The sequence below is a fragment of the Kryptolebias marmoratus genome, linkage group LG10 (assembly GCF_001649575.2).
Source record: "Kryptolebias marmoratus isolate JLee-2015 linkage group LG10, ASM164957v2, whole genome shotgun sequence".
Taxonomy (NCBI): domain Eukaryota; kingdom Metazoa; phylum Chordata; class Actinopteri; order Cyprinodontiformes; family Rivulidae; genus Kryptolebias; species Kryptolebias marmoratus.
The window spans coordinates 7,936,678-7,954,758 of NC_051439.1; the positions used below are offsets into that span (position 1 = coordinate 7,936,678).

The 18,081-nt window shown below is 42.0% G+C and overlaps 3 protein-coding genes across 4 annotated transcripts; all 3 read right to left on the reverse strand.

The window, feature by feature from the left end:
• Positions 1-1,975: 1,975 nt before the first annotated feature.
• LOC108234251 (protein ALP1-like) lies at positions 1,976-5,629 on the reverse strand. Its single transcript, XM_017413302.3, has 4 exons — positions 5,355-5,629; positions 3,560-4,108; positions 3,313-3,473; positions 1,976-2,891 (listed from the first exon to the last, which is right to left on the reverse strand). The coding sequence occupies exons 1-4, from the start codon at positions 5,517-5,519 to the stop codon at positions 2,468-2,470; spliced, it is 1,299 nt and encodes a 432-aa protein (XP_017268791.1). The 5' UTR covers positions 5,520-5,629; the 3' UTR covers positions 1,976-2,467.
• Positions 5,630-5,889: 260 nt separating this feature from the next.
• Positions 5,890-8,605, reverse strand: tpgs1 (tubulin polyglutamylase complex subunit 1). Its single transcript, XM_017410619.3, has 2 exons — positions 8,219-8,605; positions 5,890-6,951 (listed from the first exon to the last, which is right to left on the reverse strand). Exons 1-2 carry the CDS (start codon positions 8,554-8,556, stop codon positions 6,297-6,299), a joined length of 993 nt encoding a protein of 330 aa, XP_017266108.1. The 5' UTR covers positions 8,557-8,605; the 3' UTR covers positions 5,890-6,296.
• A 1,196-nt stretch (positions 8,606-9,801) lies between these two features.
• On the reverse strand, positions 9,802-15,705 carry LOC108232672 (inositol-3-phosphate synthase 1-A). 2 transcript variants are annotated; one of them, XM_017410607.3, is made up of 11 exons: positions 15,462-15,705; positions 13,900-14,024; positions 13,641-13,802; positions 13,233-13,362; positions 12,892-13,085; positions 12,655-12,804; positions 12,301-12,519; positions 12,018-12,182; positions 11,802-11,915; positions 10,641-10,858; positions 9,802-10,516 (listed from the first exon to the last, which is right to left on the reverse strand). In XM_017410607.3, exons 1-11 carry the CDS (start codon positions 15,481-15,483, stop codon positions 10,315-10,317), a joined length of 1,701 nt encoding a protein of 566 aa, XP_017266096.1. In that variant the 5' UTR covers positions 15,484-15,705; the 3' UTR covers positions 9,802-10,314. The 2 variants fall into 2 exon arrangements, with proteins under 2 accessions (XP_017266096.1, XP_024860326.1); XM_025004558.2 differs by lacking the exon at positions 15,462-15,705 and adding an exon at positions 14,419-14,567.
• Between the last annotated feature and the right edge of the window lie 2,376 nt (positions 15,706-18,081).

The following is an 18,081-nucleotide window of genomic DNA, read 5'->3' on the forward strand; positions in this document are numbered from 1 at the left end:
CCCCCCCCCCCCCCCCCACCCGCCCTCCAAACCTTAGTCCAACATCAGCCCAGCCTCGGCGAGATTACAGCCCGGAATGCTGCGCTTGCTAACCCGCTAGCTCACCGAACAGCGCCCCGTCTGATGTGTCCGCCCGCAGTGATTGAAGCGGCGGGCTGGTTGAAGGAATCCGACCGCCGAGCCGAGCTAACAAAAACAGGACAACACCCCCATTTACATCCTGACTTACCCGGGCTGTAAGATATAAAGCTACAGCGAGGAGCAGCAAAGGCGTGCCGAACCGGCGGCTTTTCTCTCTCTCTTTCTTTTTTTTAAATATTTGGTCCTGTGTTGGCATGAAACGGAGGGCTCGACGCCTGGAATAAGGTGGGGACACACAGCCGGGGCGGAGGAGGGTACCGCGGCGCTGACTGACAGACGGCCGACTGCACGAAACAGGCTCGGGCCAGACCAACTGAATGACCGAGGCGGGTCTCGGGGTGGGATCTGAATGGTCGATGAGATGCCAAAAAAAAAAAAAAAAAAAAAGAAATCCAAATTATATAAATGTATGAATGTCTTCCGATTCATCGAATACATCGGATGTTGATTCAGATCCTAAAAGACTCACAACGAACAAAATAAAAAGGGCAAATGTGTGCAACCTGGATAACAAGAGATGTGCATTTTGATAATAAAAACTATAAGAGAAGCAGCGCCGCAAGCCACAAATAGGAGTTGTGCATGAGCAGCAGCGACATCTACAGGTCAAGATGAGGAATTGCACCACCTGGAAAAACGTGATTTCTAACATTCATATTTACGTTGTAGTGTACTTTCTGTGTTTGTTTGTTAGCAAAATATCTCATGAACCACTGGACATATATTAATAAAACCCATGGTAATTATTGGATCTACATCTACAACTGATTTAACTTTTGCAGTGTTGGTCCAATTCAAGCGGTACACAACAGAAAGTTGTTGGAGTAATGAAAATATAAAGCATGACGTCCCTCACAAAACAATCCTGAAGACGTGTCTAAGAGTCGGAGACGAGGTTTTCACATAAGTGTCACTTTGACCTTTGACCCTGAAATCAATAGGAATCATTCCTGACCCATGAGGAGTCCAGCTATGCAGATTGACACTCCTACTTTACACAGTTGTACAGGTAGAACACAGACAATATTTTCACAAAAGAGTCACCTAGGATGTGTGACCTTTGACCTCAGAGGCCTTAAAATCAATTGGGAAAAGTTTTTAGCCTTCTGAATTAGTTAATACACATACATACATACACACACACATACATATATACACATATACATATATATATATATATATATATATATATATATGTGTGTGTGTGTGTGTGTGTGTGCGTGTGTGTTTTTAAAAGCCAAACCAGTATCTGCAGTTTGAATTTCACAGTTGTGCAGTGGAAAAAAAACCCCTCTGAAACAAACAAAAACTTGTTAAAAAAAGTAATCAAAATTACAATTAGGTAAATTTTGTAATGACAATAAAAGTAAACCTTATGCAGTCAGTCATACTGTTAGGATTTGTCACTTGGATGTGATTACCAACTTCAATAGTATCCATTTAAAATCCTGTTTTTGAAAACTGGCTTATCATTTCAAAGATGCTATTTATTTTTTTGAACCTCAGATAAATGAGGTGTTAATTCTGTAAAGAAAATTAGTAAGAAAACCTACAAGCAGCAGTTCTTCAGTAAAATAAACAACAAAAGTTGCTGTGAAAACAATAAAAAAAAAGTCTGCCAAAGAAAAATGGTGAAACCCAGCACTGAATAGTCATTATCTACAGACCGTCAGCAGCAGTTGATCTATGGAAAGCACTGAAAAAACATCTACTGTTGTGTCCTACAAATAAAAAAAAATTAGACCATCAGACTTATCAACGTATCATCTGCATCCATGACGGTCTGTGAATAAATTAGTGCATGTCTACAGTATAAAAGGCAACAATAAGGCAAATATAGATCTGGAGTACAATGTGCAACAATTTGTGGTTTTACTTTTATTTATGTTTTTCAGGGAAGACTCAGCTTATTTCAGCAAGACAATACCAAGCCACACTGTGCACATAATACAACATTACAGCTCTGTGTAAGAGTTCAGAAGGTAAACTGACTGACCTGCAGTCCAGAGGTTAACACACTCAAAACACCTGCACTTGTATAGCGCTATATCTAGTCCAAGGACCCTTTACACTACAGTCAGTCATTCACCCATCCACACACTGATGGCAGTAAGCTACATTGTAGCCTCAGCTGCCCTGGGGCAGGCTGACAGAAGTGAGGCTGCCATGACACCGGCGCCACAGAACCCTGTGAGACAGACGGAGCGGGGACTCGAGCCCCTACCTCCTGAGCCACTGCCGCCCTATTCAAAATTAAAGGAAGAAAATAAATTATTCCTACAGTACTGTTACCCCTCCAACGCAGGGGAGTTTCAAGTCAGTGGTTTTACAGTTGGAAGTAGTCACAGAAGAGCCTTCGGACATCCTCGGCATTACTTTGGTCCATGCTGGTTGAGAGGAGCGGCTTGTGAGTGGGTTGTGGACTCTCTGCCTCAGAGACCTCGACCTGCCAGTCGGCTTTAAAGGCGTCTCCGTGGGACTCGCACATGTTGTGCAGGATGCAGCAAGCCAGGATCATCGTGGGCACCACGTCCAGCCCGCAGTCGTTCCTCTTGCTCAGACACTGCCAGCGGGCCCTCAGCCTCAGCAGCGCCTCCTCGGATACGCGCAGCGCTCTGCCGAGCTGCCGGTTGAACAGCTGCTGCGGCTCCGCCAGCGTGCTGCGACTCGCCCTGCGGCTCCTCTCCTCGGGGTAGGCCTTCATCAGCCAGCCCTGAAGGGGGTAGCAAGCCTCCCCCAGCAGCACGTACCTGATGAGAAGAAACAAGTTTCAGTCAGCGACACAACAGCAGGCCCGCGGGCACAAACAGGTACAAGGCTCTTCGGTTCCACCGCCGAGGATTTAAACACAACAAATCAAAGAGTTGAACAACCTCAAAAGTTACAAGTTTGCATTGTTCTGCATTTTTCAGCTGCCTTATTCTGATCACTTTGTGCTTTCTGACTATTTCTGATCTCATAACCATTTTTACTCCGAAGGATTTTGTTCAAATTCATGTTTTATTTTGTTAGTTTTCAGAATTATGACCCGCCGCTGTGTAATTTAGCCATTGTTCTTTCTACAAAATAATTAAACAAAGATGCTTTAAGAATTACCACAGACTGTTCCATCTATTTAATAAAAATGCAGCCCCATAAAATCTGAGTTCTAACACCTGATGGTAACTCTACCTGAGGGGTCTCCCCATGAAAATAGGTGTTGGGGCAGGAGACAGCCCACCCTCAGCGGCTGTGACCCACAGGGAGGAGTTCTGTAGGATGTCAGCTGGATCTGTGCCCCCGGGGAAGCTGGCACATACGTCCCAAAACAGCCCGCGGGCATTGACCGCCACCTGAAGCAGCAGACAGAACGAAGCGGGAGAGTTGAATCTGAAGCGAGCGCGGACGTGCAGAAGCCTCAATAAAATGCTCCCGCTACCTGAGACAGAACTGAGAGCCAGCCGGCAGGGTTGGCGTAGTCTGACGCGTTGCTCGATGGCGTGATGATGGCCGTGTGAAGTGTCGCTATGGCAGCAACACAGTGGGGGAAGCCCCAGTAAGCCAGGAAGAGATGAGCCGAATCCTCGAGCTCTTGCTCGCTGGGGGGACGCAGGTAGATGGAGCTGAGGAGCGCCACGATGGCGTGACACATGTCTCGAACGCACCTGCACACGGTGGACTTCCCCACCCCGAACAGGTTGCTGATGGTGCGGTACTCGACGTTTGACGCGAGGCGCCACAGGGCCACGGCCACGCGCTTCTCCACGGGCAGGGCCAGGCGGAAGCTGGTGTCCTGGCGAGCCAGGTGGGGCCTCAGCTTGTCGCAGAGGTAGGAGAAGGTCTCTCGGCTCATACGGAACTTATCCAGCCAATCAGAGGGCTGGAACTCTGTCATCACCACCCGCTCCCACCAGTCGGAGCGAGGAGTTGTGGTCCAGGGGCGTGTGCGGATGCGGACGTTGGAGCGGATGCCTCCTGCTATCATCATCTGAGGAGAGAAAGACGACAGAGATGAGTCTTTTGAGAAACAGGCTGAGGCCTTTCTGTGCAGAATGAGTGTTCCCTCTCAGCCTGTGTGGGTTTCCTCCAGGCGTCCTCCTACGGTCTGCAGTCAGGCCAGTCAGGTTAACTGAGGATTCTGAATCTGTACGTGTCGTTGTCTGTTTATTTGCACTGTTATGAATCTCTAAAATGTCCGCTCAGTGTCTATTAGTGTTTATTACATAAAGACAGGATCTTCAGTTCTTCTTAGACACAAACAAAGTTTCAGTTCTCTAGATTGGCCAAATACACATGAAAATATGTCGTCTTGACATGGAGAAATACTAATATTGATAGAAACAGGGACACTAGGAAATGGTAGGAAAGCAAAATTTTTCTTTTTTTTTAAAGAAGAAAAGTGTTCTGTTTAATTTATTTGGACAAACTAGTACTTGTAACCGTGGCAGCAGTTTAAGCAAATACAAATATATGTTTTTAGTTAGTTCTGCTGAAATGTTTTGGCTCTAATTTACCATATCGCTCAATGAGAATTTATCAGTAATTAACTGTATGTTTAACTTAAATGATTTTTAATGCTCCACACATCACTGCTGGGCAACAAAACACAGGACTGATGAAGATGTTTTCCTATTTGTAGTTTTTTGCTATCAACTAAACAACTTCTGCATATTTATGACTTTTTTAATTATTCAACTTTCACTGTAAAAGTTCTCTGAAATTTACATCATTATGAATCTTATGCTCCTTTTTCCTACAGTTTAGCTCATTTTAGATTTTAGCTACGGTTTTACTAATTTGGCTATAAGCTAAAATTTTATTAAATTTAGCTTTTAGGTACGAGTTTTCTAGATGTAGCAGTGTGGGTTTTTTTTGTTAGTTTTGTTTTGGTTTTTTTGTTGCTAATTTTAGCTTATTGTTACTGTTGTCATGATTTTAGCTTCTGTTCTTTTTGTTTTAATTGTAACAACTCAATCAAAAATTCACTCTTCAGCACTTTTCATTTACGCTGTTTTCACCAAATCTGCAACTTCTGTACGTGACAGCTAAAATATTCACGAAGGCTGAGGATTTCAAGTCTATATTTTTATGCCACTGCGCATCAGTGTCCAGTTTCTGTATTCATGAATAAAGTTTGCAGTAAATAACTTGTTCTGTGTGGGGTGTTTTTTCTAATTAAACATTTAGCACATAGCATGCTGCTGTCGGTGTTTTATTCTTCAACCAGCACTAACCATAAGCATCCTCCTCTGCCTCTGAAAGAAGTACTGTCGGTGTCGGACTCGTCTCTGGACTTCACTGCGCCTCTGGACCGTCGCATTGTTGAGGTCTCTCCGTCGCTTCAGCAACAAATAAGTCATAAGAAACATTAAGGACCGCAGCTGCTCGTCCTCCCCCATCCTGACAGCTCTACAGGAGGGACAATACGCAAGACATGAAGCTAGTTGAGCAGCCTGAGCCCTGCAGCAGCACCATCATGTCTCTCTGTACCATCGACTTCCGCTTTCGCCTTTATGTTTCTGAGCGGTGCTGCCACCTAGTGGCTGAAAAGAGACATTTCAGCATTGTGTTAATGGGGGAACAAGTTTGTAGGTCTAATCGGTCAACTTTATCAGCATTACTGTAATAAAACAAAATCAAATAAGTATTTTCATTCATCCAGGTCATAGTGAACTTGAACACATAACGCTAAACAGAGAAAGTAGCCTTCTTTTATTAGTACAGCCCTTTTATTGTTGCAAGGTGTGCCCTCTAATATAAATGTGTAATGCAATTTTTTGTACTGCTATTATCTACATGTTGAGGTTTCTCTAGTTGCTTCAACTTGTCAGGCTGGGACACTTTTTATGTAAAAAAGAAAAAATTTTAAAAATAAGAGAGCATTAATCAGAAGTTAGGTATCTTCTTTATGGCTCCAGATGTTTTTAACAATCTCCTTCCTTTGTCTGAAAATGATGAATATGATACATTTAAAAAAAGTAATTTTTTAAAGCAGTGAATGTGATGCGCAGGATAAAAAAATGGTTCTAAAAAAACGTATAGATGCGGCAAATGATTTGGTTTAAAAGCAAAGAGAAATTACTGGGTCAGTGTTTTTATTTGTTGATTTGTTTGTGTGTAGTTTGGCCGCTGTGTGTCAGAGGTAAAGACACAGTGAAATGCTAGGTATTTATGACTTAAGACACAAGTTTCACTCGAGTGATGAACAGTTCTGCCGCTGCGTTTTCAAACTCCTTTGCGTCCATGTTTCCCCCGGGCCCCCGTGTCTGTGCTCCGACCATGGTCTGTGCCAGGTTGTGGGGCGAGATCCTGGCACTGGCCTGCAAGTAGCAGAGAGCCTTTGTGTTCGCCTCCAGAGAGGTGTTGCTTCTCGTGTTAGCATTAAGACAGCAGTTTGCGTCGCAGCCCTGCGACGTCTCTAAAGCGTCCTTTAAGGTCCCCAGCACTGTCAGACACAGGGCCCGCGACGCCGGCCCCTGGTCCGGGCAGCACACCTCCGCATAAAGCCTCTGAGCCTGCCGGATGTAGTCGGAGAAAACGGCGCAGGTGAGCACACCGTAGCGGAAGACATCATACGGGACGGCCTCGTGGTCCTGGCAGCAGAGCCGCTGGAGCAGCGGGGCGGAGGTGGAAGCGGGGACACCTCCCTCGCTGCAAAGACACTGCAAAGTCTGCGTGTAGAGTCCTCCCCTTACTCCTCCCCCTCCTGCACCGATGGGGCCATCAGAGCAGGGGCCGTCAGGGCCTCCAGGGGCCTCACCTTCACGTCTTTGGCAGCCTGTGATGTTTAGGAGGTCGAAGGCCACGAGGACGTTGTTACTGAACGCGGATCTGGGTGGAAAATGGAAAAGAGAAAAATCAGCGTGAGCATGTCAGAGTGAAGAAGAAGTGGATAATAATGTGTGTATTTGTCACTCTGTTAGCAAAATATCTCATAAACCAATGAATGGATTCCAGTGAAATTCAGTTTCATTAGAATTAAAGTCACACATCGCAGTGAAAGAGTAACAATAATAAACACAAGTCTTCAAACATCAAAACTACCATAACTAAAACCCATCAATTACAGCTTAATAACCGTATATACTGCTGCTTTTCAGTGGAAAATTTAGTTGTTACTTTGTTGTGTATATTTAGACATTTTCAGCCATTATCTGATGAACGAACACAGTATATAGCCTTTATTGTGACACCATTAGGGTTTCCATCCAACCATTTTCTTAACTCGCTTTTCCATTCAGGCGGAGCTGGCCACTCTCTCCATCACCCTGGACAGGTCGCAAATCCAAACCATTAAGATTTTAGTTGATCAAAAATAGTTTCTTGTTTTTTTAATAACATTTTCTAGGCCCGTAGCTACCCTTTATCTGTAAAGTAGTTGCCTGCTTTGGTTGTCATAGCAAAAGAACCTGGTTACCCTTAATTATTTAAATGCTGATTCAGCGCTTATACTATTGTTTTCCTGGTTTTTATTTCTCCATACTTGTTTTATCAAAAGGTGCAGCTCAATCAGGTATAGTGTGCTACATATAACTTTTGTTTTTTGTGACGTTTTATACTTTTCAAAATATTTTCCTTGTTCTAAAATAAAATTTACCCTAGAAATAAACTGAGATTCCTTCAATTCATTCAGAAACATTGTTCTCTAGTTGCATTATGTTTGCATCTTTAAGCTACAGCTTTTAGCCACTGTTTTGCTAGTTTCAGCTTTTAGCTAGTTTAGCTTCCATTTTGATTCATTTAGCTTTTAGCTACCGTTTTGCTCCTTATGGTTTTTTTAGCTACGTTTTCCTAATTTTAGCAACTGTTTTGCTCCTTTTAACTGCTGTTTTGCTGATTTTAGCTTTAGCATTTGTTATGGTTATTTTAGCTACTGCTGCTTTTAGCTTATTTTAGCCTCAGCCTAGTTTTAGGTCCTCCGGCACTCAGCCTCTCTAATTCTGCACACATTTTGCTTTCAGTTTAAAGCAAAATTAGAAATGCCTGCATTGTTTCACTCATTGTAACATATTGTTGTTAAATGTCAAGCTAACATGTTTCCAGCTGACCCCTGCTGTGTCCACCCGTTCTCATAAGAAAGCCTGAAAACGTCCCGGACCTCTGGGAGTGGTGCGCCAGCCGCAGGTGCCACAGCGCCCGGTTCAGCCGCTGCTGCTCCAGTGCGCCTGCGCCGGAGGGCCCGCTGGCCGGCGGCTCCTCGTCGCCGCATCCAGCCGCGCCGCCGTCTGTCACCGAGGCCAGGTTGCAGAAGTGGTCGGCCAGGAACCCGACGGGGTCGTCCGACCTGGCCTCGACCATCTTCAGGATGGCCCCGAGGAGCAGGTCTCCCACCCCGGCCTGCGCCAGGAACTCCCTGTCGCTGTCCGGCTTGGTGGCTTTGCCCGCGGGCATCCCGGACGGCATCACCGCGGCCCGCCGCTTCTCCTTGTCAGACATCACTGTTGACGTCCCGTGTCGCAGCAACGGTAGCGGAAGTGATGGGAGGGAAACCGGAAGTAGTGGACAGTCAAAAAATAAAATAAAATAAAATAAAATAAAATAAAATAAAATAAAATAAAATAAAATAAAATAAAATAAAATAAAATAAAATAAAATAAAATAAAATAAAAATACCCCACGGCTCTGTCTGTTCAATACTTGCTTATAAACGTTTCATTTAAAAAAAAACTTTTTTCTTTTTGTTAGCATAATGCTACTGAATGTGACTTATATTCACTCAAAACCTTATTAGCATATCTCCTATGGAAAGGCATTTCTTGTCATACTCGCCAACGTGATTATTAATTTATTACATCCAACTTCTGCCCAATTGTGGTAGCATTACATAAAACAGCCAAGTACTTACTGCATATTTATGGGGTACTTATTGGGCATATACTAGATAAATACCCAGGATGCACCAGGTACATATCCTGTAACTACAGTTCACAAGTCACTTCATAATGCCTGGTCCTCATAGGTACCCAGTACATACCCTGTAAGTACCAGAAATGTACCCAGTACATGCCTGATAAGTACCAAGCAATGTGTATCTGTAAGTACTGAGATGTATTATCTAGTTATTGCCATGGAAAAAGTATCAGGGCTGTAGTGTAAAGAAATACATGTTCTCCAAACACACATATATTATAGCATGATTGTGCGGAAGAAGAACTAAGCTATATGTTATGGCTGAGGTGGAATGTAATAAAAACTGAACAATATGATAATTCTAATAATAAAAGTACCAAGATATTTGCAAAAACCTGAACAGAGAACCTACAAAGTCATGAAACCGCCTAAAATCAAGTAGTGGTTAAAAATATATACACAAGTGCAGTATTTATCTTTAATAAACATTTTTAATCAAGAACAAATGTAAATGGGATCCCCTCTCTAACCACATTATTGAGAAACAGCTCACTCTGTGTCAACAAAACCAAAAAAAATTGGCAGCTTTGTCAAAGATAAGTGTTTTTATTTTACTGCATGTTTGTGCCAAAGCATGACTAGATCAATTTGACTAAACAATACTCGAGATCTCATTGTTAGTGTGTCACAGAAGCAAATAAATTCAAAGCCATCATCCCAGTTTCAGGCACAAACACACATAAATGTCATTTGATAATACAAGTTTGTTTTAATGTTTAATGCCTCAACAGGGGAGGATTAAATTAACAAGAATTAGTGCAACAAAACAGGTCCAGGTTTAAATATCATTTCAAGTTTTATTTGATTTAAATACCTAATTTGATACAAACTTCTCAATACCTACAGTGACAGACAACACAAAAAACTACTTCAAGTCCTCTTCTTCATTAGGATTATGTGCTGTCCAGTCAAACAGCAAAAATACAGCAAATATCAAATCGATGCTCACAGGTAAGTCAGTATCTGCTTGTAAGAAAAAGCTCTCTTCCACAGATATAGACTCATACAGTACAGTGTTAAGGTATAGCCTAAATTTGCAAAATACAAGCATAGTCTGTAAACGTCTAAAAAAACTATATTTACAAAACTGTAATGTGCTTAAAGTATTTCTACGTGTGGCTTGCACGGAGATAAATAACTGTGGTTTTTAACCTCAAGTTGATTCAAACATTTTCATTTTGTTTTTAACACAGTCAAGGTTTAATCACTGAATCGTCTTTGTTCGTGCCACAACGGTTCACAGTAGTTTTAAGTCTATTTTGGGCTTCAGTGCTCTATTAGCCATTACATAGCACAAGCTGTATCGCTCTCGTGGGCATATATGCCATTTGTCAGAGGCACGGGGACATGCTGCCCTTTGGCAAGTGCAGCTTTCCTCAGCGTGGCCACATCGTTGTTGCTGTAGGCCACGTGTGGAGTCAGGAAGTTCCTCTGCAGCTTGTGCTCCAGCAGCATGTGGTTCTGAGGAGGAAGACCGAGGCACGCTCTGAAAAAGACAAGAAGGATGCTTGTTGGAGCTGCATAATTTCATTTTTGGATGCTATTCTGGTGAATGACAAATAATCATAATAAAAAAAAATCCACAATTTTTCACTAAAAGTGATCCATACCTCATGATATTTTCTATGCTGGCTCTCTGTTGGAAGAAGGCATTGACTACCGGAGTCCCCGACGGCACCAGGGGGGCCTTGCAGAGGAAGGAGAGCAGAGCCAGGATGCTGTGGAAGGACTGAAAGTCCTCTTCTCCCTGAGGCTTCACAGTGACACGCTGACAGAGCTCAGTCAGGATCACCAGGTCCAGGATGATGGGGCTGGCCAACAGAGAATCCTGTTAGGAATTTAAACAAAACCCAGTGAGTTAAAAGGGGCACAAAAACAACATTAACATTATGAGATGCAGAGTGAATTTCAAGTTTATTTGTGATGCACTTATTTTACAAAAAAAGGAGAGTTTCTTTACTCTCATGTGAAACATGAGGAACTTTATTTTACAAAACTGGATGGGTTTTTTTAAATAAATGACCTACAGTCAGATTTTTAAGCAGTTCACTAAAGCACTAAATGTTATATTGAACTGAAAAAAAAACCAAAACGTTTTGCTGAATTTTTGTTTAAATTTGTCAATATCCATAAACAATTTGGACATTTTTTTATATTTATTTATTAATCCATTATATAATAAAAGAAAAAAATGTTACATTATAAAATGCAGAACTCAGAAGAAGAAAAATGGGTTAAAAAAGGTTTTCATTAGGCCCTACAATACAGTAGAAGTACTTTATATTGTCGATTTTATAAATGTTTATTATTTTATGCAGTAGCCTACATTTCAATAAATACTCCAATAATTGTGATGAAAATATTAATAAAAATAATTGATCTTTTTTTTTTTATAATCTAACAGCCCTCATTTAAAACAATACTATTGTATGATGCATAGACAGCCTGTTCCTTTTTGTCACCACTAGATGGAGACAAAGTTAAACATTTGAAAATTCTAGACAAAGCAGCTCCTTCAGAACACCTCCATTTAAGGTGAATGCTTTTTACATTTTTCTTGAATTTAGATTATTTAGTTGGCTGAAAACACAAAAACAAATTGACAGGTCGGTAAGATAACTCAAGATGAAAGTGACCTACTTATGTCTTTTTGTGTTAGCTCAAGATAGATTATCATAGGCTCAGTCAGCCCTAAGCCTCCATTGTCAACAACTACTTACCTTGAATCTGTTCTTGTAGTCGTTTTGTTGTTGAAATGGAAAAATACTGACCTCACAGGTGTTGTGCAGGGCAATGGTGTTGAGCCCTCCCATCATTATCTCAGATGTGTACTCGTCCATGGCTCGCTTGCTGTCTCCCACATATGGGACGTATTTAATCACCACCTGAAATGAAACACGAGACATTTGAGCCCTTTGAATATTTTCTTTCTGTAAACATCCACACACATTAACCAACATTTGCCTGTGTTGGTGTTCTTCACTTACGCAGTGGTCAGGTTTCTCCCCAGGCTGGTACAGGATGGGGTTGGACTGCACCATGTCATCCACCACGTTGCTCTTGGAGATCTCTTTGGAGCGGAACTGCTGCGGGGCTGACAGGTTCTTCCCATCGTTGTTGCCGAGGTGGTTGTAGCTGACGATGGAGGTTGGCTGTCGAAGGCAAACAAAAAACACTGAAGCTTTTATTTTTGTTTGGAAAATAAAGGGATACTGTTGGTTTGGAGCCGTTTCCGCACTCTTACGACTATACACGTGTTCTTTATCTCACCTTGATACCCGCGCTGACCAGAAAGTCCACAAGCACCGACTTGATCTTGGTCTGACCGGACTTGAAGTCGTCACCACCGATGAACACACTTCTGTGCGTGGCCAGCTCTACAACTCCTGGCGTGAAGGTGTTCTGCGGGGAACCGTTGATGTAGGCGCAGCCCTCCAGAATACTGGCGACTGCAAACAGAGTGGACGGAGAAACTTCTGCTGCTCCACTCTGGTAAAGAAAAAACAAAAAGGTTATTACTGAGAAAGAAACCTTAGGAGGGTACAATAAAGGCCCTGCTGTCTTAGCATGAGCTCAATGTGTTGGCGATCATTCTGGACGAGTGTCGTTGCAGGTTGGACTCACCTGGATCGCAGCCAGCAAGTTCCTGGCCGTGTCATTGACCCCGAGGATGATTTCACAGAAGCGCTCGGTGTTGGCCGTCCACAAAACAATGACCTTGTCCACACCACTGGACTGCTTGAAGTCTCTTATATCAGCTCTGATCTGATCCATCTGGAAGATTATTTACTTCTTAAGTAAACTGTTACCAAAAAAAGAAAAAAAAAAAAAAGAAAACCTAAAAAAGGAAACGTCCTTCACCTGCTCTTGCATAGTACCAGTTAGGACATTGTCTGCCCGACTCTCTTGGTTTGCAGCAATGAATTCTGGGATATAGATGGATGGTCTTGGTTTAAGGCAGCTCATGTGTGGTCGCAGCTGCTCCTGCAACGACCAGTCGAGCACCTGAGCTCGCTCCATTGCTCTGCCCAGATCCATTGAGGAGATATCCCAACCTGAAAAAAAAGACACCTTTAAACTCTCCTCACTTTACTACATCAGTGAACGACTTATCATTTGCTTGGAATCTCTCATCTCTGACGCTGTTTTGAGATCAGACTGAAGGAGTAAACCATTAAGCGAATGCCTAAAATTCCCCGTACCATCAAAGACGATGTCATTAGGATGCACCATGGGCAGGAGGTCACGGAACGGCACGTTGACCTCATTTTCCAGGCCTGACCCCAGGCAAACAGTGGACGACTGCAGGAGGGAGCCGTAGTAATTTGCTTTCTACGGAATGAGAAGGACAAACAAACAAAGCAAAAAACGACATGTATATTTTAAGTCTTGCTTTAAGGTTCAAGTTGGTTAATCAACCAAAGAAAACTGGTTTATCGAGGTAACAATGCATGCCTATAGGGACTATTTCCAAGAACTGGCAAGGTTAAACACTTCACTTTTTATGACAGTAAGCTACACCTACAACATGAAGCACACCCTAGAAGTTCTCTTGGGTTTAGGGTAAATTCATAGAAAACTATTTTAACAATCTGAGTCGCGCCGCTGACCTTCTCGCCGTTCTTCGTCCTCCAGGTGAGACCCAGCTTGTTGGCCAGGACAGCGGCCGTGACGGTGGTCCCGTTGTTACCTCCCCAGCCCACCAGCATCACGCCCAGGGACGGAACATGCCGCTCGGTGCGGAAGGTCATCTCGGTGGTGCGAGGGGTCACCTGTACATTCCATAATAACAGACCGCGGTGAGACGGGAGGCCGAACAGATGCACTTAATACACGGGGGGGATGGGGGGGGGGGTGTCAGAGACTAACCGTGAGCTTGTTCCCTTCCTGATGCACCGATGTGGTCTGGTAGGAATACTTAGCCTCGATGTGCGTGTCTGTGTACTTCACGTTAGGGCTGTTGATGTGGATGTTCACGGGCATGGTTGCAGAGTCTGCAGAGAAACGGATGAGATTAAAACACCTTGCATTCAATGAAAAGGGTCTCACTAAGATGCATAAGTTGAGGATGACTCTTTAACAGTTAATGCCAATATTTTAGGCATCATGTAGTGCTCAAAACCCATGTTGCAGTGTAATTTCAGCTACCATCACATTAAAGTTTTGCTTCATATTTGTGAAACTGACTGAGTTATAGCCAATTTTATGTTAGCTAAGGTCGGTTAGCTGTGGCAGCCATCTTGATGTAGTTTGACTCCAAAAAAGGCAGTAGTACAGGTACATCCAGTGACTATTTTCTGAAAGTTTCACTAAAATCCGCCCAGTCGTCTATAAGAAACTCATGAGAAGCAGACAAACAGTGTTGTCGCCACCCTGTTAATGCCAAACCTTTGAGCAAAAATGTTGTATTTGTTCCCTTTTATTGTTATTGTTAGGGTTGAGGGTAATGGGTGCGCTATAGCCGAGTAAACTACAAAATAGCAACACGAAATGTTTAATTCATTGAACGAGTCCGACGCGAAGTCTTCCTTACTTCCGCAGCACCGGAACTCATTTCAACCCTTCACAATAAGAGTCACAAACGCACAGTCCGAGTCGGACTTCTAAATACTCTCAAACTTCCTGTTGTTCTCGACTACTGCGTGAATTTTACTGAACAGCAACAACATGAATGTAAGCTATTTCTAAGAGCTTCGGATGTTCGAAGAGTATTAAGAGGTAAACACTTCAGCGTACATAATTAAGACTCTTATTGTGAAGGGCAAAGTTAAACATGAGTTCCGCTACAAAACGTTTCCGTTGTTGTTTTGTAGTTTTAGGGAAACTACAAACCAACAGGAAGCATTTTAACAGGTGCTTTTTTCAATCGTTTTGTTAGATTATTTTATGAAAAATAATGTGTTATATCTAAAAATATGCACTGCCCATAAAAATACGCTATTGAAGGAGATAAATCTATGAGCAAATTTAATTTGTACGATTATTTTCCCCAAATAGGATAATTTTAAACAGATGCTTCAACATTTCCCAACTGGAAACACTAAGTTTAACACGTAAAAAAGCGCACCCATAATCATCGGCTATGGTGACAGAAGTTAGAGCAAACAAAATAAAATGAAACAGCACAATAAAACAAATAGAATAATAATAATAACATTAAAAGAAATACATTCAGGTTTAGGAGCACAGTGGGGTTGGCTTTCGCAGGCTTTGTCTTGAAACACTATTTTGCCTTTTTTCTGCAAGTAATATTTCTACTTTCTATTCTTAACATTTGAATTTAATGTCGAAACTCGTTTTTTTCTTCCTAATAATTCGTACATGTCAGAAAAGCACACAAAAATATAACAATAACATAATATAATAACAGAATATAGCGCCCAGGTATAAAAAAATAAACAAACCTATCAGACCTGTTTCAGGATTCTCACCTGTTTTTCTCTCCAAGTGCATAAAAACAAACAGGCAGCGTTTCTCGCAGGTCTCCTTTGTTCTTAAGTTATTTGCCTGGAAATTTCCAGTCCTTGTCGCTTTGCCTTGATTGTGGAGTTTCTTATTTCCTCTTCTTGCTTCGGATTCCCCGCTGCCGGCCAATCCCCGCCGCCCCTGGCTTTTATAAGCCTGGGATGATGGCAGCAGCAGCGAATGGCGGCTCGCCTTCCCCCCAGTCTGCAGCATCCTCGGGGAGGGACCAGCCGAGGGGAAAAATTTTCCACTCCAGAAAAATCTTCCATTGGACAAACAGGTCAAATAAATCTTTCCAGAATAATCAACCACACAGTGATGTAAAAAACAAAAAAAGTGTTGCTTAATCACTTGACAGTGTAAAGCTATTGCTTAATTTCATCACTTTATGACATGTTTGTACAGGCGTGTTTACAGTTTGTGTAAAACGTGTGACAGATTATTTACAGTTTACAGTGTTTTTGCATGTTTTAGTCAAGTCAAGTCAAGTCAAATTTATTTATATAGCACTTTTCGACTTTAGTCACATATCAAATGTGTCATGCATGTACTGTCAAATGCAAATATCCTGAAATCAATAAAAATCAGCTGTAGATATCTGCACATATCTCTAGAACAATCAAAGCATGGCAGTGTTAAGGACATTTTGTTTACAATGTAACATAGCAAACATATGGAATGTTTCAGCTAAAACATTGTATGATTTAAAAAAAAAGTAATTTTGAATTTAATGGCAGGAACATGTATTTAAAAAAAAAGGTTTAGGACAGGGCAACACAAGGCTGTAAAAGTAAAAGCGGTATAAATAAGAAACAGCTGGAGGACAAAATGGACTGGGTGTCAAAACAGAGCTTTTCAGAGATTGAAGTAAAGATGGGCAGAGGTTCACCAGTCTGTGAAAAACTGTGTGTAAAAATAGTGGAATCATTTCAGAGTAATGTTCCTGAACAGAAAATCGGGTAGTTTTAGAATATCCCATCGCCTACAGTTTAAAAAATAATAATGTTTTTAATGCAGTGCTCTCAGGTATGATTCTGTTCTGGACATCACTGCATGGACTCAGGAACACTTCCTGTAAACACAGCTCACTGTACCATCCACTAATGCTGCTTAAAGCTCTATCAGGCAAAGAAGAAGCCAGATGTGAACACCATCCAGAAACACTGCTGTCTTCTCTGGACCAAAGCTCATTTAAAATGGACTGAGGGACAGAGGAGAACTGATCTGTGGTCAGAGGAATTAAATCTGAAATTCTTTTGGAAACTACTGGCACCACGTCCTCCGTACTAAATCGGACAGGGACCATCCAGCCTGTCATCAGAGGACAGTTCATCCTGCCTCTCTGATGGTATGGCGGTGCATTAGAGTCTACGTCATAGGCAGCTTACACATGAGACAACATTCCCCTCAAAAAACAAAACCTCCAGCAGCTGCTCTCCTCAGTTCCTCCATGTGGGCATGTCTCATCTTTATATGACATATTGCTGCCTTTAAATTAAAAATTAGCTTATTTTTCCCTAAAAAAGCTACAATTTCCTAATTTAAACATTTAATACATTTACATTGTTTCATTGTCAATAAAAAACAAGTTTATGAGATTTGCACATCACTGCATTCTGTTTTTATTTATATTTTCCACATTGTCTCAACTGAGTCAGAATAAGGGTTGTAGACTAAAATAAGATGGAAGTTTCCAAAGTTAAGAAGGGGGCGGCCATTAGCAAGATACACATCTGCTGTAGGAGCCGTAAAAACCCTTGTCAATGTCAGAGGGCAATTGCCCTTCATTTATCTGATGACAGGTCAAAGGTCTCTCCACTGATCTTAGTTTAAAGGAATGTAAAGACCATGAACGATACCTGGACTGTGTCACACTGATGCACGACAGAAGGCTGCAGGTTTTCTGAAGCCTTGAGACACGTGAACTATCGCCTGGTGAAGAAGACCCTATTGGAGATAGAATCACGTGTCTTCAGTTCAGTAAAAAACAAGAAAACCTTGTCCTCTCACCTGAAGGACACCTCTTGTCCTCTCGCGCTTGCAGTTTCTTGCGGACATTCTGCGTCCTGACAGAACCTCAACGATCTGATGCACTAAAGAGACAAAAGCGGCCAAAACGGATCAGACTGGTGGTTTTAGAATCACAGAAACGCTCTTATTTTGCACACGTTTTATAAAAAGTGGACGGCAGCCGTGGAAAAGATTTGTTTGTGAACACCTGAGTTAACTGTGTTGCTGTTGATACGACAAACGTGTAATGAATTAAAGCGCAACAGGCTGAAAATTAGGTGATATTAATTGATGCTTATGTGATTTCTTGCCTATAAAAACACTGTTGAGGGCTGAGCGTCACTAATGCAAAACCAATATTATAAATCGTGGTCAAACCTTTTGTGTGTCAGCTTTAAAAAAAACAAAAAACAAGACTTTGCCAAACCATTTTCAACTCATGAAATAAGAAAAAATGTCTAATAAGGTGAGAAAAATATTAAATTTAAATTGGGATCATCTTTGTGGGAAACTGGTGTTTCATGTAGGACATAAATGCAGATAATCTGACTGCAGGTTACTTTGTAGTCCCCTTTA